General features: G+C 36.9%; 1 protein-coding gene across 1 annotated transcript in view; it reads left to right on the top strand.

Moving 5' to 3' along the window:
- The window catches only part of GABRA1 (gamma-aminobutyric acid type A receptor subunit alpha1), a 56,605-nt gene extending 33,129 nt beyond the window's left edge, over positions 1-23,476 (top strand). The window contains exons 7-10 of the mRNA XM_021698020.1: positions 3,947-4,090; positions 12,892-13,044; positions 16,805-17,007; positions 23,028-23,476. Coding sequence (XP_021553695.1) covers positions 3,947-4,090; positions 12,892-13,044; positions 16,805-17,007; positions 23,028-23,339 — 812 coding nt within the window. The 3' untranslated portion in view covers positions 23,340-23,476. The remainder of the gene's footprint in view (positions 1-3,946; positions 4,091-12,891; positions 13,045-16,804; positions 17,008-23,027) is intronic.
- Positions 23,477-23,711: the final 235 nt, after the last annotated feature.

The following is a 23,711-nucleotide window of genomic DNA, read 5'->3' as shown; positions in this document are numbered from 1 at the left end:
TGTCATCCAAATGTTGATAAGAACTAAACTCAGAAAAGCAGATGTTTTCCTCACCACTTTCCATGAGACCACGATTGTCAGTGTTATATCACACTTTTTGCTTATTTGGGATAGAGCCTTCTTCATAAGGCCAGATAACCAGAAGACAATGTGCATGATTTAGCTGACATCTTTTAACTCCTTTTTAAGGAAAATACAAATAAGGCTTTGATTCTAAAAGAAGAGATTCAGATAATATTCTGACAGTAAGATCTAGGCAAGTGCTAGATCTAGTACAGACTTGATAAATGATGGTTTCCTGACTGATAATCAAGCACAATGCCTTGTAAATAAGAAGGGAGGGATAAGTAGATATTTAAGTGAATTCTGAATAATAAATAACTTTGGAAATTATTTAGTGCACCTGCTTCATACAAATGGAAAGACAAAGGCCCGTAAAAGTGAAGTGATAGTGTCTATTAGCAGATGCTCTTCTGATACCAAGTCTTCTGATACCAACTCTTATGTTGTAGCACCATAAAGTTCTTTCATAAACCCAACCAAAGCTTTTTGTATTCTTTTTAAAATTTTTTTCTGAAGTAATCTGCTGATTTATATGAAATCTGAGCTTAGCATTTTGACTAAGTAGCTGAAGACTTTTTAACCTTATTTTCTTTATACTCAATTGTCTCAAGTGAAGGAAGTAGTCATAGGACCTACTTTCTAGATACTGAAATGAAGAAGTAAGGTGTATCACCTATTGTGATGCCTTAGGTATAGCTGTCTTCTACATCTTAAAACACCAACTTTATTTTTTTAAGTTTTTATTTAAATTCCATTTAGTTAGTTGGGGCACCTGGGTGACTCAGTCGGTTAAGCATCTGCCTTCAGCTCAAATCATGACGCCAGGGTCCTGGGATCAAGCCCCACATTGGGTTCCCTGCTCAGCAGGGAGTCTGCTTCTCTCTCTCCTGCTGCCCCTCCCCCTGCTCATGCTCGTGCTCTCGCTCTCTTTCAAATAAATAAATAAATAAACAAATAAATAAATAAAATCTTTAAAAAAATAAATTCCAGTTAGCATACAGTGTAATATTATTTTCAGATGTACAATGTAGTCGATCCTTAAAACACCTGGTGCTCCTCACAACAAGTGCACTCCTTAATCCCCATCACCTATTTAACCATGTGGATCCACTCTGCATTTTGGGAGATTTCCATTGAGAGACATGAGCAATATGTAATCTCCACTTTCACAACAATACTGTGTTTATTGTAGATTTCGTACACAATGGAGTTTCTAAGAGATTGCAAGTGTGAGACATTGAATTATATGAAGTGAAAAGTGGATGGTAACAATTTTTTTCCTCTAAAACTGTATTAGCAGCCCATTGGCAACACATGATGAGGTACAAAATGGTAGAGTCCAGGCACTGTTGCTAATGATAGTGCAATACTGTAGCAAGAGTTTTTTTATTTGTTACAAAATGACACAATCTCTAGAATTGGTTTCATCCCTAATTACTTGACCACCAAGAATCCTTGCTTGGATTTTGAGCATATAATATAGTTTTTGCCTAGGAAATGCTTATTAATAACATTAGGGGAGAACGAATGTCATTCTGTGCTCTTACCTCAGTTTTCCCATTAAATAGCTAAATATTTAAGCCCTTAAATAGGCTATTCAGTGTTTCTGTGCTTCAGTTTATCATCTGTAAAATGAGACAAACTATATGACCTCTAAAGTCCTCCCATGTTAACAATCAATGATTCTGTGTTACCTAGGTAAGACACTCCCATTAAAAAAAGAAAAAATTTATCATGATCGGAAAAATATTTTACTGAATATGGGTACCTACAAATTGTAAGCAATACGGTTCTTCTCAAACTAGTGTGCTCTGCACTTCTTTGAGGGATTTTTAAAATAAGTCATGTTTTAGATGCTAACAAATGCAGTCCTCCTCCTTAACAAATGTGATGCTGAAATGATTCAAAATTTAAGTTAATGAGATGTGTTAACTCAATGGTAGGAATTATTTCACAATGTATATGTATATCAAATCTTCATGTTGTACACTTTAAATATCTTATAATTTTATTTGTCAATTTTATCTTGATAAAGCTGCAAATAAATACATATATACACAAAAGTCAATAAGGACAGCCACAATTAAAAAAGAAAAATCAATGAGAACAAATTCCAAAGCCACTCATTTATCAATCTCACACATTTATGAAAGAAGCAGTAACCACTACCTTAATTCCTAGCATATTCTCTCAAACTTCTGAAGAAAATTGAATAAAAAGATACCTGATTGTAAATTGGTCCAGAAGTGATGCTGGAGCACACCAGACACCCACATAAAATCAGGAGAATACTGACTACACTTTCCTGCAAAACTCGTCCCAGAGACAAGAAGAAGTTTTGGTTCAGAGAATGAGGGGCATGGCTTTCATCTTTCTTATGGCAGCTTCACATGTGTGTAAAAATGCCACCATCACTTCACATCTCATAATGTTTTAGCTTGGACAAATACAGATTTGAACAAAACACTCAAGTTTGGTTACCTTGGGGTGGGCGTCGGGTGAAGCAAGGATGCATTATGGCTTTTACAGGCTCAAGGCACTTGTGTTTGTGAACAATTCCTCAAAAAATAGATTAAAACTATATTTTAATTTATAATTTTATATTTTTAACTTTTATATTTTAGGTTAATATACTCCAAGCAGGATTATATTCACTTTTTTCTGATTAAAAAAAAAAATTAACACATTGCTTGGCCACCTAGAAGTATTGTGGACCCTGGACACTTTGTCTACTGTGCCTAATGCAGAAGCTGGCCAAGGGGTAAAGCTTTCACAGTAAAGCCAACTTTTGCTATCATATCTGCCTCTCAAACACCCTGGAAACTCTTTACTTTTGCTAATGTGCTCTTCTTTTAATTTTTAATATCACTCTACATCTAAACCAAGGAAAGTATATACTATCATTCCATCCCCTGTGTAGTGGATGTTCTGTGACTAGAAACCAGAAAAATTATGGAATCCCTTCTTCTTCTCCTTCTCACTCATTCTGTACACCTCTTCCCCCAACCTTTCTGAATTATGGATCATGTAGAAGGATGGCTAGGTTAAAAGGGACATGGCGAATGAAAATGATTGAGAAGTGTAATGAGCTAAATGGTGAAACTCATCAACATCATCGTCATGATAGTAAATGTCCATAAAAAGGAGAATTAATTTAAAAGGAAGTAAAGTCAGACTTCCTTTAAAAATGGATGCTTGGTAAAATTTCCGGTGTTAATATTTCACATTTATCATGACCTTCCCCTGGCCTGATAAAATCTGGACCCAGGCTCCTTCCGTATTTCATCTCTCATGTACTCAGCCTTAGCCACATTGGTATTCCTGTTCTTCCTCAAACTTATCAAGCTTTTACCTGGACCAGAGGAAGAAACTTCTTTGCTCCACCTATCCAGCAAAGTCTTCCCCAAGACATACCCTACTCTCATTTCTGTCATGCATATAACTGTCATTTCCTTAAGAACCCCCTCTGAGTCCTTTACCTAAAATAGGCCCATGTCCTTCATTCTCTACCCCCTTAGCCTATTGTGTATGGCTTTACTGCATTTAATGCTACTTGAAATTATGTTTATTAGCTTGTCTGTTTTTGTCCCCATTACTGCTGTGCATGTTCCACAACATCAGGGAAACGTGTTTGTTACGGATTTTTTTAGCAAGGTACTTTGTCTTTTGTAGATGCTTAATAACCATTTGTTGTAAGAGTGAACAGATGACTGAACAAATCAGGAAAATGTGTTTTAATTTTCCTAAACTAAGGGATATGGGCTCTTCTTTCTTGGCCTCTGGAACCATGCAATTGAAAATATGAAACTAGCAGGACTCACCAGCTAATGAGGAGTATTGAAGTAGCATGACACATGGACCATTTTCTTTCCTGTCCTTCCAGATGCCTACACCAGAGCAGAAGTTGTTTATGAGTGGACAAGAGAGCCAGCACGCTCAGTGGTTGTAGCAGAAGATGGGTCACGCCTAAACCAGTATGATCTTCTTGGGCAAACAGTAGATTCTGGAATTGTTCAGTCTAGTACAGGTAAGTGCCAGTTGATTATTCCAGAGATGTCAGAAGAAATATAAACAGTCTTTGTGAGAATGTGAGAATTCAGTAAGTTCTTCAATAACACAAGTAGAGAGAGAGAAAATTTCACTAACCTGAGACCAGTTAAGCTAGGAACTAGTGTAAACTCTATAGATTTGTGCCCTTGGATTCCTCATTTAATGTCTTTTGGCCCCTGTTTCTTTGTTTGCAAAATAAGATGCTAGTTCTATGTGATCAGGGTAGCAGAGTATTTAGAAATGTGAACTTTTGGGAAGAATGTATGGATTAAATCCTTACTCTTCCACCTTGCCTGTTGACTGTGGTCACCTCACAGGGTTATTGGAAGGCATAAATTAAATCCATGAAGAGTACTTATGATAGCTTGTGGCACATAAAAAAAACTCTCAATAAATGTTAGTTATTAATAGGGGCACCTGGGTGGCTCAGTTGGTTGGGTGACTGCCTTCGGCTCGGGTCATGATCCTGGAGTCCCAGGATCGAGTCCCGCATCGGGCTCCCTGCTCAGCAGGGAGTCTGCTTCTCCCTCTCCCACTCCCCGTTTGTGTTCCCTCTCTGGCTGTGTCTTTCTCTGTCAAATAAATAAATAAAATCTTTAAAAAAAAATGTTAGTTATTAATATCATCTACGCCTGATTATTATAAAGATTCAGTGAATCTTGGTGAATTTGTAGCAGTGATCATTTGGTATACATAAGATACCAAAAGAACTAGAGCAGATACTATTAAGCAGCTGGACCCAAATTTTAAACTTTTGAAGTTGTTTCAAGAAATAAGAGTTTAGGGGCTCCTGGGTGGCTCAGTCGTTAAGCGTCTGCCTTCGGCTCAGGTCATGATCTCAGGGTCCTGGGATCGAGCCCCACATCGGGCTCCCTGCTTGGCAGGAAGCCTGCTTCTCCCTCTCCCACTCACTCTGCTTGTGTTCCCTCTCTCGCTGTGCCTCTCTCAGTCAAATAAATAAATAAAATCTTTTTTTAAAAAAAGAAATGAGTTTAGTTACGCAAATACCCGTTTTGTGACTAAAGGTAATGTGATCATTGGGCTGGAGAATTATAAAAATTTGGATTTTAACCCTCCCTCAATCCCAATAATTTTAATTATGTTCAATCAGTGAAGGCTTAACAAGAGCCAGCAGTTTTTATAGCTGTCTTTAAATTTTTAAGTTAGTTCATTCACTTTGGTAATTTCTAAAAAAAATACAGTTAGGTAACAAATAAGGGCAGGAGAGCTATTCTTGTCAGAAAAATTTCTTCCTTAGTTTTCAGGCTTTATATTAGGACTCTGATAATTCTAACAAGTTCATGTAATAGATCAATATATCTTATTCTGGTTATTGGAAAATCCCTGCTTAATGGGATCTGCCTTTTGCTTATTTTGTCACAACCATGGCTACTCTGGAAGCCCAAATATTTATGTTTCTTGTTTTGAAAAATGAAGAAGACTGTTGCTCAGTTTTGCCCACATTAAAAATTTATGTGGCATAGTGGAAAGGTTTTAGGCTTTGCAGTGAGAAAGATATGCCCTCAAGTCCTGGTCCTGCCACATAGAAATCTTGTGACTTTGGGAAAGTCATTTATCCAACTAGAAACTCTGGTCTCTTCTAAAAAGTGGGGATTTTATACTTTTGCATTAAAGATGAGATAATATAAAATACTAAGCAGAACATTACATTGGTAAGTGCTCAGAATGTTATGTAGTCTGAGATCCCAGAACATGGAAAATACTGAACATTTCTCTCCCTCCTAAGTTATGTGGGAAAACATACTAAAATGAGCAGTGTTCATTTTTAAGAATCAAATGCTATTATAAGCTGGATATTGTGGTAGGCACTGGAGAGTCAATGATAGACAAGGCAGAGAGCTTGCTGTCTTGGAAACCGAAGACTAAGGGAAGACAAACACATAAACTATAATTATCAAAATGGGTGGTAAATGCTGTGATTAACATTTTTGTGAGGGCAGGGACCATATCTGTCTTCTGTATCCCTACTATAGTAGCTGAAACAGAAGAGGCACTAAATAAATATTGTAAATGTATCCAGCCTAGGATAATCAAGGAGGAATTGCTGCAGGGGTTGACTTCATGTTGTTAATCTGTATTTGTTGGGAACCAAATAATCACTGTTTTAGGCCCAGAGCATTGAGAATAATAAACATAGAACTTTCCCTCAAGAAATTCTCCATTATCATTAGAATGAGGGCTGAGGGATGTGAAAGCAACAATAATTCAACCGCAGTGACCAGTGACATGCATTCAATAGTAGAAGTATATACAAGCCAGGAGGGTTACTCAGAGGAAGGAGTGCCTCCACTCTAGTTCTAGTGGTAGTGACCTTGACATGTCACTGCATCCCTCTTTATGACCTATTTCCATGTCTGCAAAGTGAGTGGCTCATTCTGATGAACTTGGAGACGTCTCTGGCTTCATCAGGATTTAGCCTACATACATTTTAGTTACTCAGAAATGAAATATAGGCATAAATGGAGCTAAGGGATGAGAGGCAGTGGCCCAACCCACCATCACCAAACTGGTTGCACCTCATATGTTGGGGTCTGTTAAAAGTACTCATTCTGCACTAAAGCAGCAAGGTTACCTATATAAATAAGAGCTTTTTCTTGTCATTCCCGTAATGGATATGGGGGGGGCGGGGGAGGGAGGTGAGGAAAATAGCAAATTCTCAGATGTAGAAACTCAGTTTGGTGTACTTTTCAACCTCACAATAAAACACTGAACTATACTTCCTCTGGGTCTACTTTAGCTCATCAAAAATCCACCCTGATAGATTTCTGTGGGAAGAAACAATCCCATATTTCACATATCCTTGTGGAGCCCTAAAAACATTAAGATAAATAGCATTGAGTGCTTTACCTCCCTGTTTCTGCCAGAAGACTAGGAATGATAGCAAGAAAGAGCACCACATGGAGAATGATTAGATAAAAACCATCTTCCTCTACCTTAAAATTCTCTGCAGGGAGAGAAACAATTCATATCACCTCTTGGAAGGGGTTGCCCTACTTGCCTGAGCCAACGCACATGTGAACACACATTCATACATACTACCGGTGATCTCTTTCAAGCCAAACACCTCTAGATCACTCCAGTGACATGGGGTAGGGGGGGGGAAATATAAGGCTCAATCCAATGCTTGGATTTTTTTAATTCAGTGTAAAACCATTAATGAGGCCCAGTATCTTTCCTGGGGTCTGCCATAAGTTTTGGGAGAAGACAATAAGTTGGAGATTTAGTTTGAAATACACCTACTCACCTGGCAGAGAAAAACCTTTACAGTCACATAAAAGGATGAGTCTAGTCAGCTCTCAAATCCAGTACAAGTCTATGTTATTCACTCATTTATTCACTAATTCCTTCAACCATTTGCTCACTTACTGTGTTTGACATTGTAATTGGGCCTGGGAAAGATAGATGAAGGACACGTAATTCCTGCCCTCAAGAAGCTCATAGTTGCTTGATATAAGTAGCTAACATGCACTTGCCATTGTTCTAATAGAACAATCCCAGGATAGAGGTATTAATGTTATTATATCCATTTTATAGATGGGACTAATTGAAGCCAGAGAGATTTAACTGTTTTTCTTAGGTCACACAGCTAGGCATGGCAGAGCTGAGATTTGAACCTGGAGGTAGGCTAGCTGCAGAGTGTTCTCAACCGCATGACAGGCAACATAGACATGTGTGAAATGCAATAATGTAGTGCAGCGTGGATTTAAGACTGTGGACTCCGGAATTATACCATGAAGGTTTAAATTGCTGGTTATAGTACTTATTAACTGTCTGACCTTTGGCAAGACATTTCTCAGTTCCTCTTTCTCTTGTACAGTTTGGAGGTGATAAAAGGATCTGCATGAGCTACTGTGAGATTGAAATAAAAATGCATGTAACCTGCTTAGCAGAGTATCTGACATATAAAAATTATGTAATACTATTAGATATTACTATTAATAATAATGATAGAGTTAGTACAAGGGAGCTACATAACATAAGTCATTTCTGCTTGAAGTATCAGAGAAGGCAGTTTGGAACTGGACCCCAGACATGGCGCCTTATCTCATTCTATTATACCCCATTATGTTTCCTAAGTAATTCTTTAAGGGAACCCGTGCAAAAATTACAACAGTGACTAAAGAGCAAGAAAATATGACTTATACAGAGAAACATAATAATTAGTGACCAGGCATAATGATAATATCATGGCCAATAAGAATATAATAATAGGCAATGCCTTTATGAAGTAAATGGTGATGGCTATAAAACCTTCATATTTACTTAAGTCAATAGACAGATTTGATCAAAGGAAATTTAGGTTAGCTTTGCTGAATAAGAATGTTTCTTCTTTATGAATGACTATCTTTTATCCTTAGAACAGATGACCAAGAGAAATTGTGAGATCCTCTTTCTTAAAGATAGTCTTCTCTGGATGAGTTGATTTAAGGATGACCCTGAAGGGTCAAATTGAATGGGGAAAGCAACCATTTTCCCTGACCAGGGAGCAACAGCGGTGATCGACATTCACCCAAGGAGCTTCAGGGCCCCCACTTACGAAGCCTAGTATATCATCTCCAGAGAAATAACTGTAGCCATAAAATGTAAAAACTGGGGATTGGGTGTAGGGCAAAGAGATTTCTATAGTCATCTGGTCAGCCTATTCATATTTCAGATGAAGAGACATGTCTAGAAAGGCTAAGCGGCCTAGAACTCTAACCATTTTTTTTTTTTTCTTATTTCTATTCCAGAATTCTTTGACGCAGATATTAAAACACCAATTCCTCCCTCAATGATATTTTTGATTCCTCAATCCTATTACATATGTAACGTAGAAACTTAGGGAAAACATAGCTTAGAAAACACAAAGTTTAAAATACTTGGAAGAAAAGTGACAGATTCATAGGGACCTAATGTTCGCTACAACTTTTTTGACATGAATGGTTGCTTTCTAGAGCTGGAGAGAATACATTTCTATTGTTTCTGTCTTCACACTGTCAATCTGCATGTGACTCAGCTTTTTTAAATGACTTTCATATCTATCATTTCATTTTGTCCTCCCAGCATCCTAGGAAATAGTTAAGTAAAGCACTATATTTTAATCAAACAAATGAGGAAACTGAAGCCAAATAAAGTTAAGCAAAGTATTTACTCTTCAAGTAAATGGAAACCATTTACTCAACAAACCCTCGAAGCTGCTTTATAGAATTATATCCTTGTTATTTCTTTCTTTCTCCTTAATTTTGTATGGTAATGTATCAGAAATATTGTCACATCTAATTTACAAGCTTCCCTGAGGGTTACATGATATGCAAGGATATTTGAATTACAATTCTTCTAGACTGTTGAATTAGAGGAAAAGAATTTGACATGTTTAGTGCATAAGCACTTGATGTCTAGAGATACTCTTTCAATTCAATTTAGGGGATTGATTTTTTTGTTGTGTTTTTCTTTTATTTTTAAACTATTACAACATGATTCTGATTTTGCTGCCTTTTTTCCCTCCTTATGTGTTTTGTGCCAAAACTTCTTAGATTTTTTTTTAATTTAAGAAAATGAGTTCAATAGATTTGAAATCCTCCTATTCTTTCTCTAATTTGTTAGTGAGAAAGTGATTTATATAGCAAATATAATGTGGAATAATAGCTCCTCCAAATTAATATTCTTTGCAGAATCTTCCTAAAATGTCACATTGTGGACAACAAAAGATGATAATGGAATATGTATAGATACTCATCTTTCTGACATTATATGAAAGATGGAATTTTTTCTTTGAGCTGATGACATTTTACAAACCACAGTTGAATGAATGGTTAGGAATCATAATGCATACTCTTGAGAGGGTGAAATGTGACATGGCCATGTCCACACAAGACTATATTTTACTAGTCCTGGGAAAATTGGTTTTCTGCCTTTTTCTCAAATTTGAATCACTCATTTCTTTCAGATGACCTTGGAATCATCACCCAAGGTATCTACAGAAACTGAAAAGAAATTAGTAAACATTGTATTTCCCCTCCCAAAGAGAGAGTCTCATGGATGTTAATTTGAGTGAGTGCCCTTAAACCTCAGTGCCTCCCTTTTCACCATACACAGATGTTGAATACTTAAAATATGTAAAGCCATGCTATATTCAAAGAACTGTCCCTCTTCCCAATTAACTTTCAGTTTAATGAGAGGGATATAAGCATATAAGTTAGCTAAAATAAAAAGTATGAGATTTTATTATAAATGTAAACAGAAGCTATAAATAAATTTGAAGTTACTTCCTAGTGATCAGTCAATGGCAATTGTTATCATTATTAACAATTAGCAGTGAAAGCATACTTGTGTGTGTGGATGATTTTCTCCTATAAAGAGTAAATGCATTTATTTTACCAATATTTTTACCAATTCTGATTGGAGGGAAAAGAGAAGAAAATGGAGAAAGGAACTAACATTTATTTTAAAACTCTTACATAGCATGATCTTAATTAGAGCCCTTATTCTTTATTCTCCCCACAACATACTTCTCACTTTTTTATAGATCAGGAAACTGAGGATCAGAGACTGTAAGCGAGTTACCCAAGGCTATCCAGGCAGAAAATAGCATATCTAAGTTTTGAACCCTAGTCTATTTGCCTCCAAAGCTAATAGACTTTCCTCTCCAGTGCATTTCTTCCTATTCTGCTATGGACTGAGCCCAACCTATAGATGAACAAAATATTCAGCAATAATAGGTGTCAAGTAGAGAATTTTGTATCAAGATACTGAAATGTGAAAATGTGTGGTAAGACATGAGACATGATACTGAAAAGCATATTAGAGCTGTGACATGAGAGTCTTAAATCCAGGAAATGGAGGAGTTTGCTTGTCAGTAGATGATACTGGAGACATTGTTGATTGTCACACTGGGGGAGGGTGAAGTGTTTGCTAGTGGCATCTAGTGGGTAGAGGTCAAGTGAAAAATCCAAAAACATATAGGACAGCCCCCACAACAAACAACTCTCTTGTCTGAAATGTCAATAGCGCTGAGGTTGAGAAACCTTAATGTAGATAATGGGAATCCATTAAGGTATCTTAAGATTTCATGTACGCTTTAAAAAGATTACTCTGACATCAAAATTTAGGGAAAACTAAAGTGAGGAAGTGACTGGAGATAAACAAGGCAGTTAATAGATCTACAAAAGAGTTAAGAGCAGTGACCATGAGATAAGAGATACTGCACAGGAGAAATTAAAATTGTGATCAACTGATTCCTTTCCCTCTCCCTCTCCCTCAGAAGCCCTACTTAACATCCAAGGTTTGATTCCAGGATTTTAGTCTGAGTGAGCAGACAGATGAGAGAGTACCATGAATTTAGAGATGTACTCTAAGTGGAAAAGCAGCACAACTATACATTGGTTATTATATTTTTTTTATGGGAAAGCTTAACTAATGTCAGTTTTTGAACATATTTAGTTGGTGATGTCAATGAAAAATCAGTATCTCTGAGATGTCCAGTAGATATTTGGGAATACAAGTTGATTTTGAAAGAAAGCAATGTCACTTAGAGCTGTAGATTTGGCAGCCCTCTAGGTACAAATGATGCTAGGGGCAGGGGTGAGAAAGGCAATTTCTGGTTAGAGACAAAAAAAAAAATGGGGAAGAAAGCTGAAAGCAGAACTATACCAGGAATCTCTATGATTACTTTGCAGAAAGATGAAGATTGGGATATTAAGAGATCATGAACAGTTTTAGCCACATTATAGGGGCTGAAGGAAGATGGCCATGGGCTAAGACATAAATCCACAGGTTGTGTAGGGCAAAATTTGGAGTTGAAGGGAAGGAGAAAGCTGGAGCAACGTGAATACCAAAGAAAGTGATGTTTTCTTAGTAAGACCACACCTATTTCTCTCCTACCCACCCACAGATAGCTAAGTATATATTCAGAATGGATAAAGCTAAAATTTTAAGATTTATAACTGAGAAAATATAACATCAATTAAAAAAAAAAACTCCTATAATTTGGGTTGCATGTCAATCGCTTTGGATCTCTAGATGAAATCAGACTTTGATGTATACAAAGACCATGAAGTGTGCCCAGCTAGTCCACTGTTTCCTAGCCCAGGCTAGGAAAAATCTATATTGAAGTGGATTTTTCTTGGCCTCCCTTAAAGAATAGTTTGTGTATCTAGGTGGGACCTGAAGAACTGAATGTTTCAAAACCTTCCCAGGTGATTCTGGTGAAGGTATTCCTCAAAATAAATTTTTGAAAATCCCTGGATTCCATCCCACTCTCCTCATTCCAAAGATCAGGCTAAGCTAAATGACTTACCTAGGGTCACAGAGCTGCTGAAAGGAAGAGCTGGTGTTAGAACTGGAATTCCCCTAACTTGGACACCAAAGCTCCTTCATTAGACAGCCTAAATGTCCTCCGCAATGGTAAACTGGGGATTTGGTCTGTTCTAATCCATTAGTATGTGTCGTCAGGATCTCGCACATTGCCTTCAGGGTCATTAAAGCCAATCTGTAAATAGATGCTCAGCTATGTCTGTCTCTTAAATGTGTGATATACCAGGATAAGGAGGTAGCAATATCCATGAGATCTCTGGCACCTCAGTCCCATCCTCAAACCCATTCTGGTGTTTTTACAACATCTTTGTTCTTTCCTGGATAAACATTTTCTCTTCAGGAGCCAGATGTCACATGGAGACAGGATATGTCTTAAGTCTAGGTTTTTGCTGCTGATGGAAAAATCCAGAGATAACTTCTTTTCAAGGTCAAATTGCTCACCTTACTGTCTGTTTCACCCTCTAGGAGAATATGTTGTTATGACCACTCATTTCCACCTGAAGAGAAAGATTGGCTATTTTGTTATTCAAACATACCTGCCATGCATAATGACAGTCATTCTCTCCCAAGTCTCGTTCTGGCTCAACAGAGAGTCTGTACCAGCGAGGACTGTCTTTGGTAAGTGCCAATCAAGACTTGCAGGCGAGGGTCTGGGGAGCAAGTTATATCATCCTGATGACGTTGCAAATGGAATGAAAAAATAACTATACATTAAAATCTGAAGTTAGCACAATAGAAAGTTCAAAGAAGGGGCGCCTGGGTGGCTCAGTCATTAAGCGTCTGCCTTCGGCTCAGGTCATGATCCCAGGGTCCTGGGATCGAGCCCCGCGTCGAGCCCCGCATCGGGCTCCCTGCTCGGTGGGAGGCCTGCTTCTCCCTCTCCCATTCCCTCTGCTTGTGTTCCCTCTCTCGCTGTGTCTCTATCAAATAAATAAATAAAATCTTAAAAAAAAAAAAGTTCAAAGAATTACCATTCTCATTATGGTGTGATTTTAAAAAACTCTTTAAATAGCAAGCCGTTTTAATGTATGTAAATAGATGCATGTGAATATCAACTAGGCACATGCTATGTTTAAGACTCTTTACTATGGAATAAAAAGCCTTAAGAAGCTTATAATCTAAACTAAAGATTATTCATGTGCAGAGATCCCTATGGTATCATTCTTCAAGAATAGGCGAGGTATGGAAAATCAGTTATCTCAGGAAAAAAGCAAGACTTTGCTACAAGTGCCCAGGAAAGAGTCTTTTCTTCTGAATTTAGCAAAGTGCTTCCAGGTTGGAAACCACCAAATCTTTGCTCTGACAGTAGCCTAGAAACACAGGTATATTAAGATCCAGAATGATTCCAGCTGCAGAGCACAAGAGTAGTTCATTTCAAACTCTTTTTTTATTACCATTTGTTAATATTAACTAGTGTTGAAGCCACTTACTAGAACTGAAGATTGAACTATTGTCAAGATGCTTATTTATAGATGTATACTCAGTTTGAGCCCTTTATTCACTGGAAATTGAGAAAAATAGAATAGAGAACATATGTTTTATGTTTATTTTTGTAGAATGAACAATAATACTATAGTGAAAAAGATTTTTTTAAATGCTCACTCTTCCCCCTTCTTACCCTAATAAATCCTACCCTTCCTGTTTGAAAATTCTCTAAAGCATTTTGGAATGTTTTATAAGTCAAAAACCTTACTCTTAACATTTTCAACAATCTGATATCTCAGCCAACTCATGCCCTTTTGGTGAACATAACTACATATCTGTAAACTCAACTGTGCAAGTATTTCCGTGTATCAAGTTATATATTTCAATGTTTTAAGTTCAATACAATCACAAATACAATTTCCCAAGACCTTTAGCCTTTTAACATTTACTTAGAACACGTTTCTATTGTTTTTAGTCTCAACTCGGAACATTCCTCTGCGCTGGGTGAGATGCCTGAGAGGGTCACAGATATTTAAAAAAATACACAAAGGAAAAAGAAAAAAAAATTGTACTTTGTAACAGTTTATTATAAGGCATCGAGAATGCAACATGGTTGAAGCCTGTTTTATGTCTTCAAACCCCATCTTCTTGCCGGTCCATGCTCTCTGTCATTTAGAGGCAACGTGATCATGTAATTTTGTTGCCAGATAGTCAAAGTATTAGGTTCAATCTTCATTTTTTTAAGATTTAGTTGCCTATAAAATGAGAGTGCAATTAAAGTAAAATAGTGCTGTTTAAAAGATTGAGAAGAATAAAATAAAATATGTCAATTGTCAGGTTGAATTCTTGGAACTCGATAGATGCTCAACCCATTTTTGTTCTTTTCCCTGTCCCTATAGCAGGAATTGTAAGACCACAAACACACACACATACACACACACACACACACACACACACACACCCCTCTATTTATGCCCTTCTTAACTTAATTTATGGATACATTTGGTTTAAGAACACACATTCCCAAATTACTTCTGACAGTTGCCTACATGAACCAAAATTTGAGAAAAAAAATGGAATTCACTGTAGCAGAGATTTATTAACAAGGACTGAAGTTGTCAATAATAATAGCCATTAACTTTGTTCAATGTTAAACACTTCATTACAGTAGTTTACTTAATACTCATAATAATTAGCCCTCTGAATTAGACTTATTAAAATTAATTTGCAAAGAAATATTTTTTTAAGAAAACCAACAGAAGTTCAGAATTGTGAGGCAATTTTCCCAAGGTCATTCAGCAATTAAAGAGCTGGGACTTGAAACTGGGTTGTTCTGTTCCTCAAATATCGACATTTAATTACCTTGCTCTTTGCTCAAGTTAATATTGATATGTAAATTTAAGAGCTGTTCACCAGCCACTATTTCTTAAAACATTTGTTGGTTACATAATACAGATAATGCCCCAGAACTTTCTGTAACATCTTCAAAGTTTAAAGTAAGTCTATTCCCTTATATCTGTGACCCTGTGTATCAAAAATATGATTCAATAAAAGTCTCTGTGTTTCTTCTTAATCTTATCATTTCCTAACATAGTTACAAAGATCATCTACCTTAAAATTCATGGAAAACTAGGGAATATTGGATGTTTTAAAGCAGCTATGAAAAATTAACCACCTACCAGGTATGGGATACTACTGATTCTCTAAAAATTAATCAAAAGGGGTAATCATAGATATGAGTTTTAGACATATCGGATGACAGTATCTTCCACAGCAATAATTTATCATTTTTAAAATGTTTTACATATTGTTACATTTAATCCTCAAATAATCTTGTGAATAACTGCGGAAATTTCTCTTAGAATTTCAGCAATGATAGATAGTTGAGAGAATAAAATCTAAATCACCCCTCTTACAGATATGGAGACTAAGGTCCCTAGAAGTGAATTTGCCTATGCGGCTGTTGAACTAGTAAGTGGTGAGTCTGGGACTAGTCACGGGAAAAGGTTTGAAGTTTTTCCATACCATGCAGCCTACTGGGTTACTGTGAATTTTTTAATACCCTTTCAAATGGCTTAAAAGGTGTCTTACAATATTAGATCTTACTGCATTACATATACTAATTATCTAAATAAGCTAAAAACAACTGACTTGAAAACCGCTTTGAATATTGGTAACCTTAATCACTAGGGACGGATATGCAGACCAAGGGCAGATGAGGCAGCATTAACAGAGAAAGGGAAAGATTGTGGACATCTGAATCAGGCAAGCTTGTGCTCAAATGTTTGTTTTGTCACTTCTGTGCCGTGTGCCCTCAAGCAAGTGACATGCAACACATTTCAGGAGTTTCTTCAAAAAAGGAGCTATATCAGGATTAGGGGGGAAAGATAGTTTAAAAGCAGAAGAGTTTGTAACAAAATATTACCCTAAAATAATTAATTAAAAGTAATGTAACAAAATATCCTAAAATAATTCAATTATCTATCAGTGATTAATAAGAAGCTGTTGGCTTCTTGGTTTATACATTTAGGATATGCAGATAGAATATTAAACAGAGCTAAGGATCCAGCAGTTTCTTGTGGATCAGAGACAATGAAGATCATTGCTTTCTGTTTCAAAGAGTTGGGGAGAGTGAGACAGTATTACTTCCTTTCCTGCCCAGGACACCTTGTTCAAGGCACCCATTTAAAGGAATTCATGATCTTATTAGCAGCTTCTCAGTAGCAGAGCAGTTTATCTCTCCAAGAGATCCCCCTCAATACTGCCATACTGTGAACTGCCAACTACATTGGGGTTAAATTAAAACTCATCCATCCCAAACCAAAATGGGATGAACTAAACAACACACTGTATCTGTGGTCCTGCTGGTTTCCCTTTGCCCAAGTAGGCTGACCTCCAGTGATCAAATTTTGTGGTGTGAACCTACACATTCACTTAATTTCTTCCTTTACAGGAGTAACAACTGTGCTCACCATGACAACTTTGAGCATCAGTGCCAGAAATTCCCTTCCTAAGGTGGCTTACGCCACTGCTATGGATTGGTTCATTGCAGTGTGCTACGCCTTTGTGTTCTCAGCTCTGATCGAGTTTGCCACGGTCAATTATTTCACCAAGAGAGGTTATGCATGGGATGGCAAAAGTGTGGTTCCAGAAAAGGTAAGTACTTCAGTATCCCCCATGATCTGTCACTGGTATGTCTTATTAAACCTGTGAGATGGCATGTTTGGACTTTGGGGAATGGGTGAAGAATGCAGACGCAGAATAATGAGGATTCTCTGTTTCTTGTATCATAAGTAACTATCTGCTGTGGTAATTTTGGTAGTGCTAAAGAGAGAGGTTGTTTAAGTGAGCCGATGTGCAAAGTAGAGGGAAGGAGATAAAGGAGGGACAAAGGTAAACATTTCTACTCAAATATGCTTTGCTGTGGTCTCTATTGATTTGAGAACAATTTTAATCAACTTGACATTAGGAGCAAATAAATTTATGCCATTTATAATTTGAACTTGAAAATCAAAGGTTTTGGTTGTTTTCTGAGCCTAATCACTTTGGCCATAAATATCATTAACTCTAATACCTCAATTGAATTTAGTTTACAAAATGCATTATCTCCAATTTTCAGTGAAGTAAAGGACAGGAAATATATTTCCTTTCCAAATTAGAGGTTTGCTTTAAGGATCATAGACAAATCACAGAAAAATTCTTCATTGTAGAAAATTATCAAGTCAAGCTCATTACCTTTTTCCTAAATTAAAACCTATTTTAGAGTGCATTTTAAAGCACGTGTGGTGAGGATATTTCTACTTGTATGGCTTGAAGGAAAAATATGTCAAAATGCAAGAAAGCCTTGGGATGGTGGAAAGAAGGTCAAAGTCAGAGACACAGAGATTGTAAGTTGTCTAGAGATAATCTAGGAGGAATCACTCTATAGCAGCTTTTTCCCAAAAATCTATTCCTCCGAGTACTAGTATCATGAGATGGTCCCTAAGGATAAAGTTCTGTGGTTGAATACACTTGAATAATGCTGCATATTATATCACAGAGTCACGGGATATTCAAGAATATGAAAGGGTCTATTGTAAAGAAATTTACTTAGTGGTGTTTTCCTCATAGCTCCACAGATGTGCTAGAAAAGAGAATGCTTTGTGGTAGAAACATCTACCTTATTTAAACTAAAGTGTTACTGATTATAAGATGAGCTATTAATATATGCATAAGTAGGAAAGAAAAGATGCTGCCAAGTAAAAGCTCTTTTAGATTTACCCCTCAGGCACAGATGAGTCAGCTGAACACCCCAATGATCTTCACAAGTGAAAGCAAAAGAAGGTCTGTGTAGAATGCACTATGGCAGCCAACAGAACCTTAACCAGGCCCTCAAAATTCACTTGCCTTGAAACGTGCTTGCCAAGTATATAAAAAAAAAAATCTGAATTTGCAAACCAAGGACCTTGGCTCAGGTTCAGTAGAGAGAAGGGACAAGACAAAGGGATTGCATTTACTGGTTGGAGAGAGGAGTAAAAGAGTGAAGACAGAGTGATTGTCAGATACTTACTTTAGACATTGATGGTCTCCATTTGTCCTAGAACAGAAGAGCAGCCCAAAGAAGAGAGCCAAACATGGAGAATAGTTAATCATAAGACACTACCAAGTATAAGACATAACCCAGAGTCACAGATGTGAACATTTTTAAATTCACATCTTAGAATCACTGAAATAGTCTGCTAAAGTGCTTCAGAATTAATGGTCTGCAAACGTGGGTGATATACAACTGAAAAGTGATATGCCAACATTGGGAACAATTGCTTTTCTATCTGAATACTTTGTTGCAAGAGGCCAGTGTCTTTCTGATTCTGTCTCATCAGTATCAGTTGTTAGTGACTTGTTAGTTGAATTTGGTCCAGAAAACATAGAATTTGGGTTGAGGCATTCATTGAGCTCAAAGTTAAGTTATTATCTCTGTCTGACCCTGTATTTGTTTCTCAAAGGAAATACTCTGATCTCTATCAATCTATAGTCCATGTTATTCAGTATACAAATATAGATGTAGATAGAGTTGTATCTTACCTATATATATATATATATATATATATATATATATATACACACATATATCAATAATTGATATATATACATATACCAATAATTCATCTATATCCATCATCCAAATGAGAAAGGTAATATTTTCTGTAAATTATCTATGCCTCTGTAAAAATCTTCCCCAGGGCTTTGCCAGTTTGATTGGCTTTTTACAGGGAGTGTGAGCACAGTGTGATCCAGGTCTCATTTTGACATTCAGAGAGGATGAATAAAATATATTTTCTATGACCAGGTGAGTGTTTTCAGGAGAATTAAATTTTCAATCTCTAACATGGTGTAACTTGAAAATAAAAAGAAAATTTCTGTAAGTTATCACATTATCAACTGAGCATTCAGGAGCCTGCTTAAGATCCATTTTCATATGGTAAATTGTTAAAAGAAATATCAATTTCTTACAAATCAAAACCTCAATGAGATATCACCTCACACCAGTCAGAGTGGCTCAAATTAACAAGTCAGGAAACGACAGATGTTGGCGGGGATGCAGAGAAAGGTGAACCCTCCTACACTGTTGGTGGTAAAGCAAGCTGGTGCAGCAACTCTGGAAAACAGTACGGAAGTTCCTCAAAAAGTTGAAAATAGAGCTACCCTATGACCCAGCAATTGCACTCCTGGGTATTTGCCCCAAAGATACAAATGTAGTGATCCGAAGGGGCACGTGCACCCCAGTGTTTATAGCAGCAAAGTCCACAATAGCCAAACTATAGAAAGAGCCTAGATGTCCATCAACAGATGAATGGATAAAGAAGATGTGGTATATAAATACACAATGGAATATTACGCAGCCATCAAAACAAAACAAAACAAAAAACCAAAATCTTGCCATTTGCAATGACGTGGCTGGAACTAGAAGGTATTATACTAAGCGAGGTAAGTCAATCAGAGAAAGACAATTATCATATGATCTCACTGATATGAGGAATTTGAGAAACAAGACAGAGGATCATAGGGGAAGGGAGGGAAAAATGAAACAAGACAAAACCAGAGAGGGAGGCAAACCATAAGAGACTCTTAATCTCAGGAAACAAACTGAGGGTTGCCTGAGTGGAGGGGGTGGGAGGGATGGGGTGGCTGGGTGATGGACATTGGGGAGGGTGTGTGCAATGGTGAGTGCTGTGTATTGTATAAGACTGATGAATCACAAACCTGTACCCCTGGAACAAATAATACATTATATGTTAATAAAAAAAAGGAAATACCAATTTCTTAAAGAGTGTAGGGAGCTCAACATTCTCAAAAATTAAGAAGATTATTAAGTATTCTTTCCCGATAAGCCAACCAGATATTTCTCAATATTTTATTCAACATGATGTTGCAAATAAAAGCACTTAACTTGAGAAACTTAGTACTGGAGTATTATAATAATTTGGCACTGGGAGAAATGAAATCTATCAAAAATATAAACTCTTCTCTAAGAATTATTCCTGCTGCAGGTTATTCGTTTCAGTTTATCTAACAGGGTGTCTGTCACTCAACAACTTTTGATTAGATTGGAACCCATTGCCTCTCTTCCACAATAGAGTACATATACATTTTATCTAAGGGACATGCATGCTTTTTCATGTATTCTGCAATGTTAGAACTCTTACTTTTTAAGAAATGGACTAATGCAAATTCAGTTTGGCTTTTTAACTGGGTTGAAGCAATCAACCATATCTACTTTTTTATTCTAGTATAGATGATACAAAATGTTACATTAGTTTCAGATATACAACCTAGTGATTCCGCAACTCTATGCATTAATGCTATGCTCCCTACAAGTCTAGCTACCAAGGGTCACAATCCAATGCTGTTATGATACCATTTACTATATTCCCAATGCTATGCCTTTTATTCCCATGATGTTCTCACTCCATAACTAGAAGCCAGTATTTCCCTCTGCCCTTCACCCATTTTGCCCATCCACCCCCATGTCCTCCCCTCTGGCAACCAACAATTTGTTCTCTGTATTTGTGGTCTGTTTCTGCTTTGTGTTTGTTTATTCATTTGTTTTGTTTTTTAGATTCCATATGTAAGTGAAATCATATATATGGTGTTAGTCTTTCCCTGCATAACTTACTAAACCATATCTATTTTTGACCTGTAGTCATTTTGACATTGAAGAGAGAATCACTTTTACTTGTTTTATTTTTGTACAAATTATTATGGAAATTTCTGTCACTATTCATAAAGCTTAACCAAATCTGTATTCACTATGAAATAGGAGTACACTTGGAGTAAGTGGTCTTACTTTTAGTGATGTAGTACTAGAAAGAAAAAATTCTGGGCTCTTTGTTGTTGTCTTAATGTAATTCGTAAGGATTCGGAGAGGGTAGAAAAAGTAGTAGATAGTTCACAGGGCTGGATAAAGAAATTAACCTGTTAAAATTCCTGACTAGTGTGTCTTGTGAAAAGCAGCAGGTCTTCTGATAGTGAGATTTTATTCTGATTCAATAATAAAAATACAAATTATTCAGAGAACATTGAGTCTGGTTGGTCAAGTTTAGCTGCTCATCAGTATTCTCTGTATGCCCTTTTGCAGTGTCAGTAACCAGACTCTGCTCCTGAGGAATTTTGATTCAAAATATGGATTGTGCCCAAGATATTTGCCCTTTAAAATTTTTTAACTAGTGATTTAATGTGCACAGAAGAGTGAGAACTACTCTACAATAATGCTGTCCAGCAGAAATATCTGAGACACAAATGTGAGCCATATATGTAATTTAAAATTTTCTAAAAGCCTTATTTAAAAAGTACAAACCAGTGAAACTAATTTTTTTCTTTTTTTTTCTTTTTCGAGTTTTTATTTAATTTCTAGTTAGTTAACATACAGTATAGTATTAGTTTCAGATGTTGAATTAGTGACTTAATAATATGATTTAACCAATATATCAAAAATATTATATTTACAATGTGTAAACAAAAAAACACTATTAAGGAGATATATTGCATTTTTTTTTTTATAGTAGGGCTTCAGAATCCTATACATATTTTATACTTACACACTAGCCACATTTCAAGTACTCAGTCATTGTAAGTGGCTAGTGGCAAATGTATCAGACCACATAGCTGTAAACAATGAACCACTTCGGTTTTTAGAAATTTCTATATGACAGAAACCCCAAGAAATGCTGCGGGTTGTGACTCATTGCACAGATAACATGGACAAGCAGCTGACATTGAACAAGAATTGACTTCAGGATACCCTAAATAACTGCTTTATCATTTGCCCACTTGCAACATAGGGAGAAGGAGCAAATAATAACTGGCTCAGCACCTTACTGCTGCAAAACAAACCACTCCAAAACTTAGTGCCTTAAAGTAACCACCAGGCGCTTGGGGCTGAGAACAACCTGGTGGTACTTCAGGTTAGTAGACTGTGGCCTCAGTAACATGGTTGCAGTACACGAAAGGCTCCACCAGGGGGAGAGCATCCACGATGGCCTCTCACTCATCTGGGGCCTCATACTGGCGGGCCCTCTCTACGGCACATGATCGCTGGTCACCCAGTTTTCTAGTCCAGGCTTCTTCATGAGGCAGTAATATGTTTCTAGAGGGTAAAGGCTGAGGCTATAAAGCTTCTTGAGGATAGGCTCCTAAACTGGCATCACATCACTCTACCTCCTGATTGGAAAGCCTGGAAAATACTATGCATTTTTTTTCCAGTGTTATTGAGATATGTGACACATGACATTGTGTAAGTTTGAGGCATACAGTGTGGTTCATATGATACATTTATATGTTGTGAAGTAATTACTGCCATAGCATCAGTTGCCATCTCCATCCTGTCACAAAGTTGCCATTTCTTTTTTTGTGGTGAGAACATTTAAGACCTAGTCTTGGCAGCAGTCAAGTCTAGGATATGTATTATTAGCTGTAAACACTGTGCTGTACAGTAGATGCCCAAATCTGTCAATTTTATAACTGGGCATTTGTGTCTGCATTTTTCATTTGTCTCAATAATACAGTCATACATTACATTTCTCACGTTTTAAACAAAGCATAGGTTTGGGTTCCAGAGTAAAGGTCACTTTGCTCAACAACTTATAAACTTCCTTCCCACAGTTTACTGAACAAAATGATTTTACTCTTTCCTTCTACAGCCAAAGAAAGTGAAGGATCCTCTCATTAAGAAAAACAACACTTATGCACCAACAGCAACCAGCTACACCCCCAATTTGGCCAGGGGTGACCCCGGCTTAGCTACGATTGCTAAAAGTGCAACCATAGAACCAAAAGAAGTCAAGCCGGAAACAAAACCACCAGAACCCAAGAAAACCTTTAACAGTGTCAGCAAAATTGACCGACTGTCAAGAATAGCTTTCCCACTGCTATTTGGAATCTTTAACTTGGTCTATTGGGCTACATATTTAAACAGAGAGCCTCAGCTAAAAGCTCCCACCCCACATCAATAGGTCCTTTCATTCACATTCTGTTGTTCAGTCCTCTGCACTGGGAATTGCTTTCTGTTCTCAACACAGTGATTTCCACCTGCTTTATTGCCTCTGTCTTAAAGAATTTGAAGGTTTCCTTATTCCATAATTCATACAAGAACAACAGACCCCTGCCCAGCAGTCCAGAGCAAAGCAGAGCATACAGCTGAGAGACAGGATTCTGAGAGAGGAAGCAAGAGAGAAAAGTCACGACAGAAGGAGACAGAATGAAAGAGAGAGGAAAGGCTGGGGGAGTAGGTCCAAGCTATGAAGAAAAGTAGAAGGAAAATAAAACTTTATAACTCCAGGTCATTTGTAGATATATATTTCCAAATATTCTAAAAAAAAAGATAC

The sequence above is a fragment of the Neomonachus schauinslandi genome, chromosome 7 (assembly GCF_002201575.2).
Source record: "Neomonachus schauinslandi chromosome 7, ASM220157v2, whole genome shotgun sequence".
Classification (NCBI taxonomy): Eukaryota; Metazoa; Chordata; class Mammalia; order Carnivora; family Phocidae; genus Neomonachus; species Neomonachus schauinslandi.
This window is presented reverse-complemented; position numbering and strand designations above follow the sequence as displayed.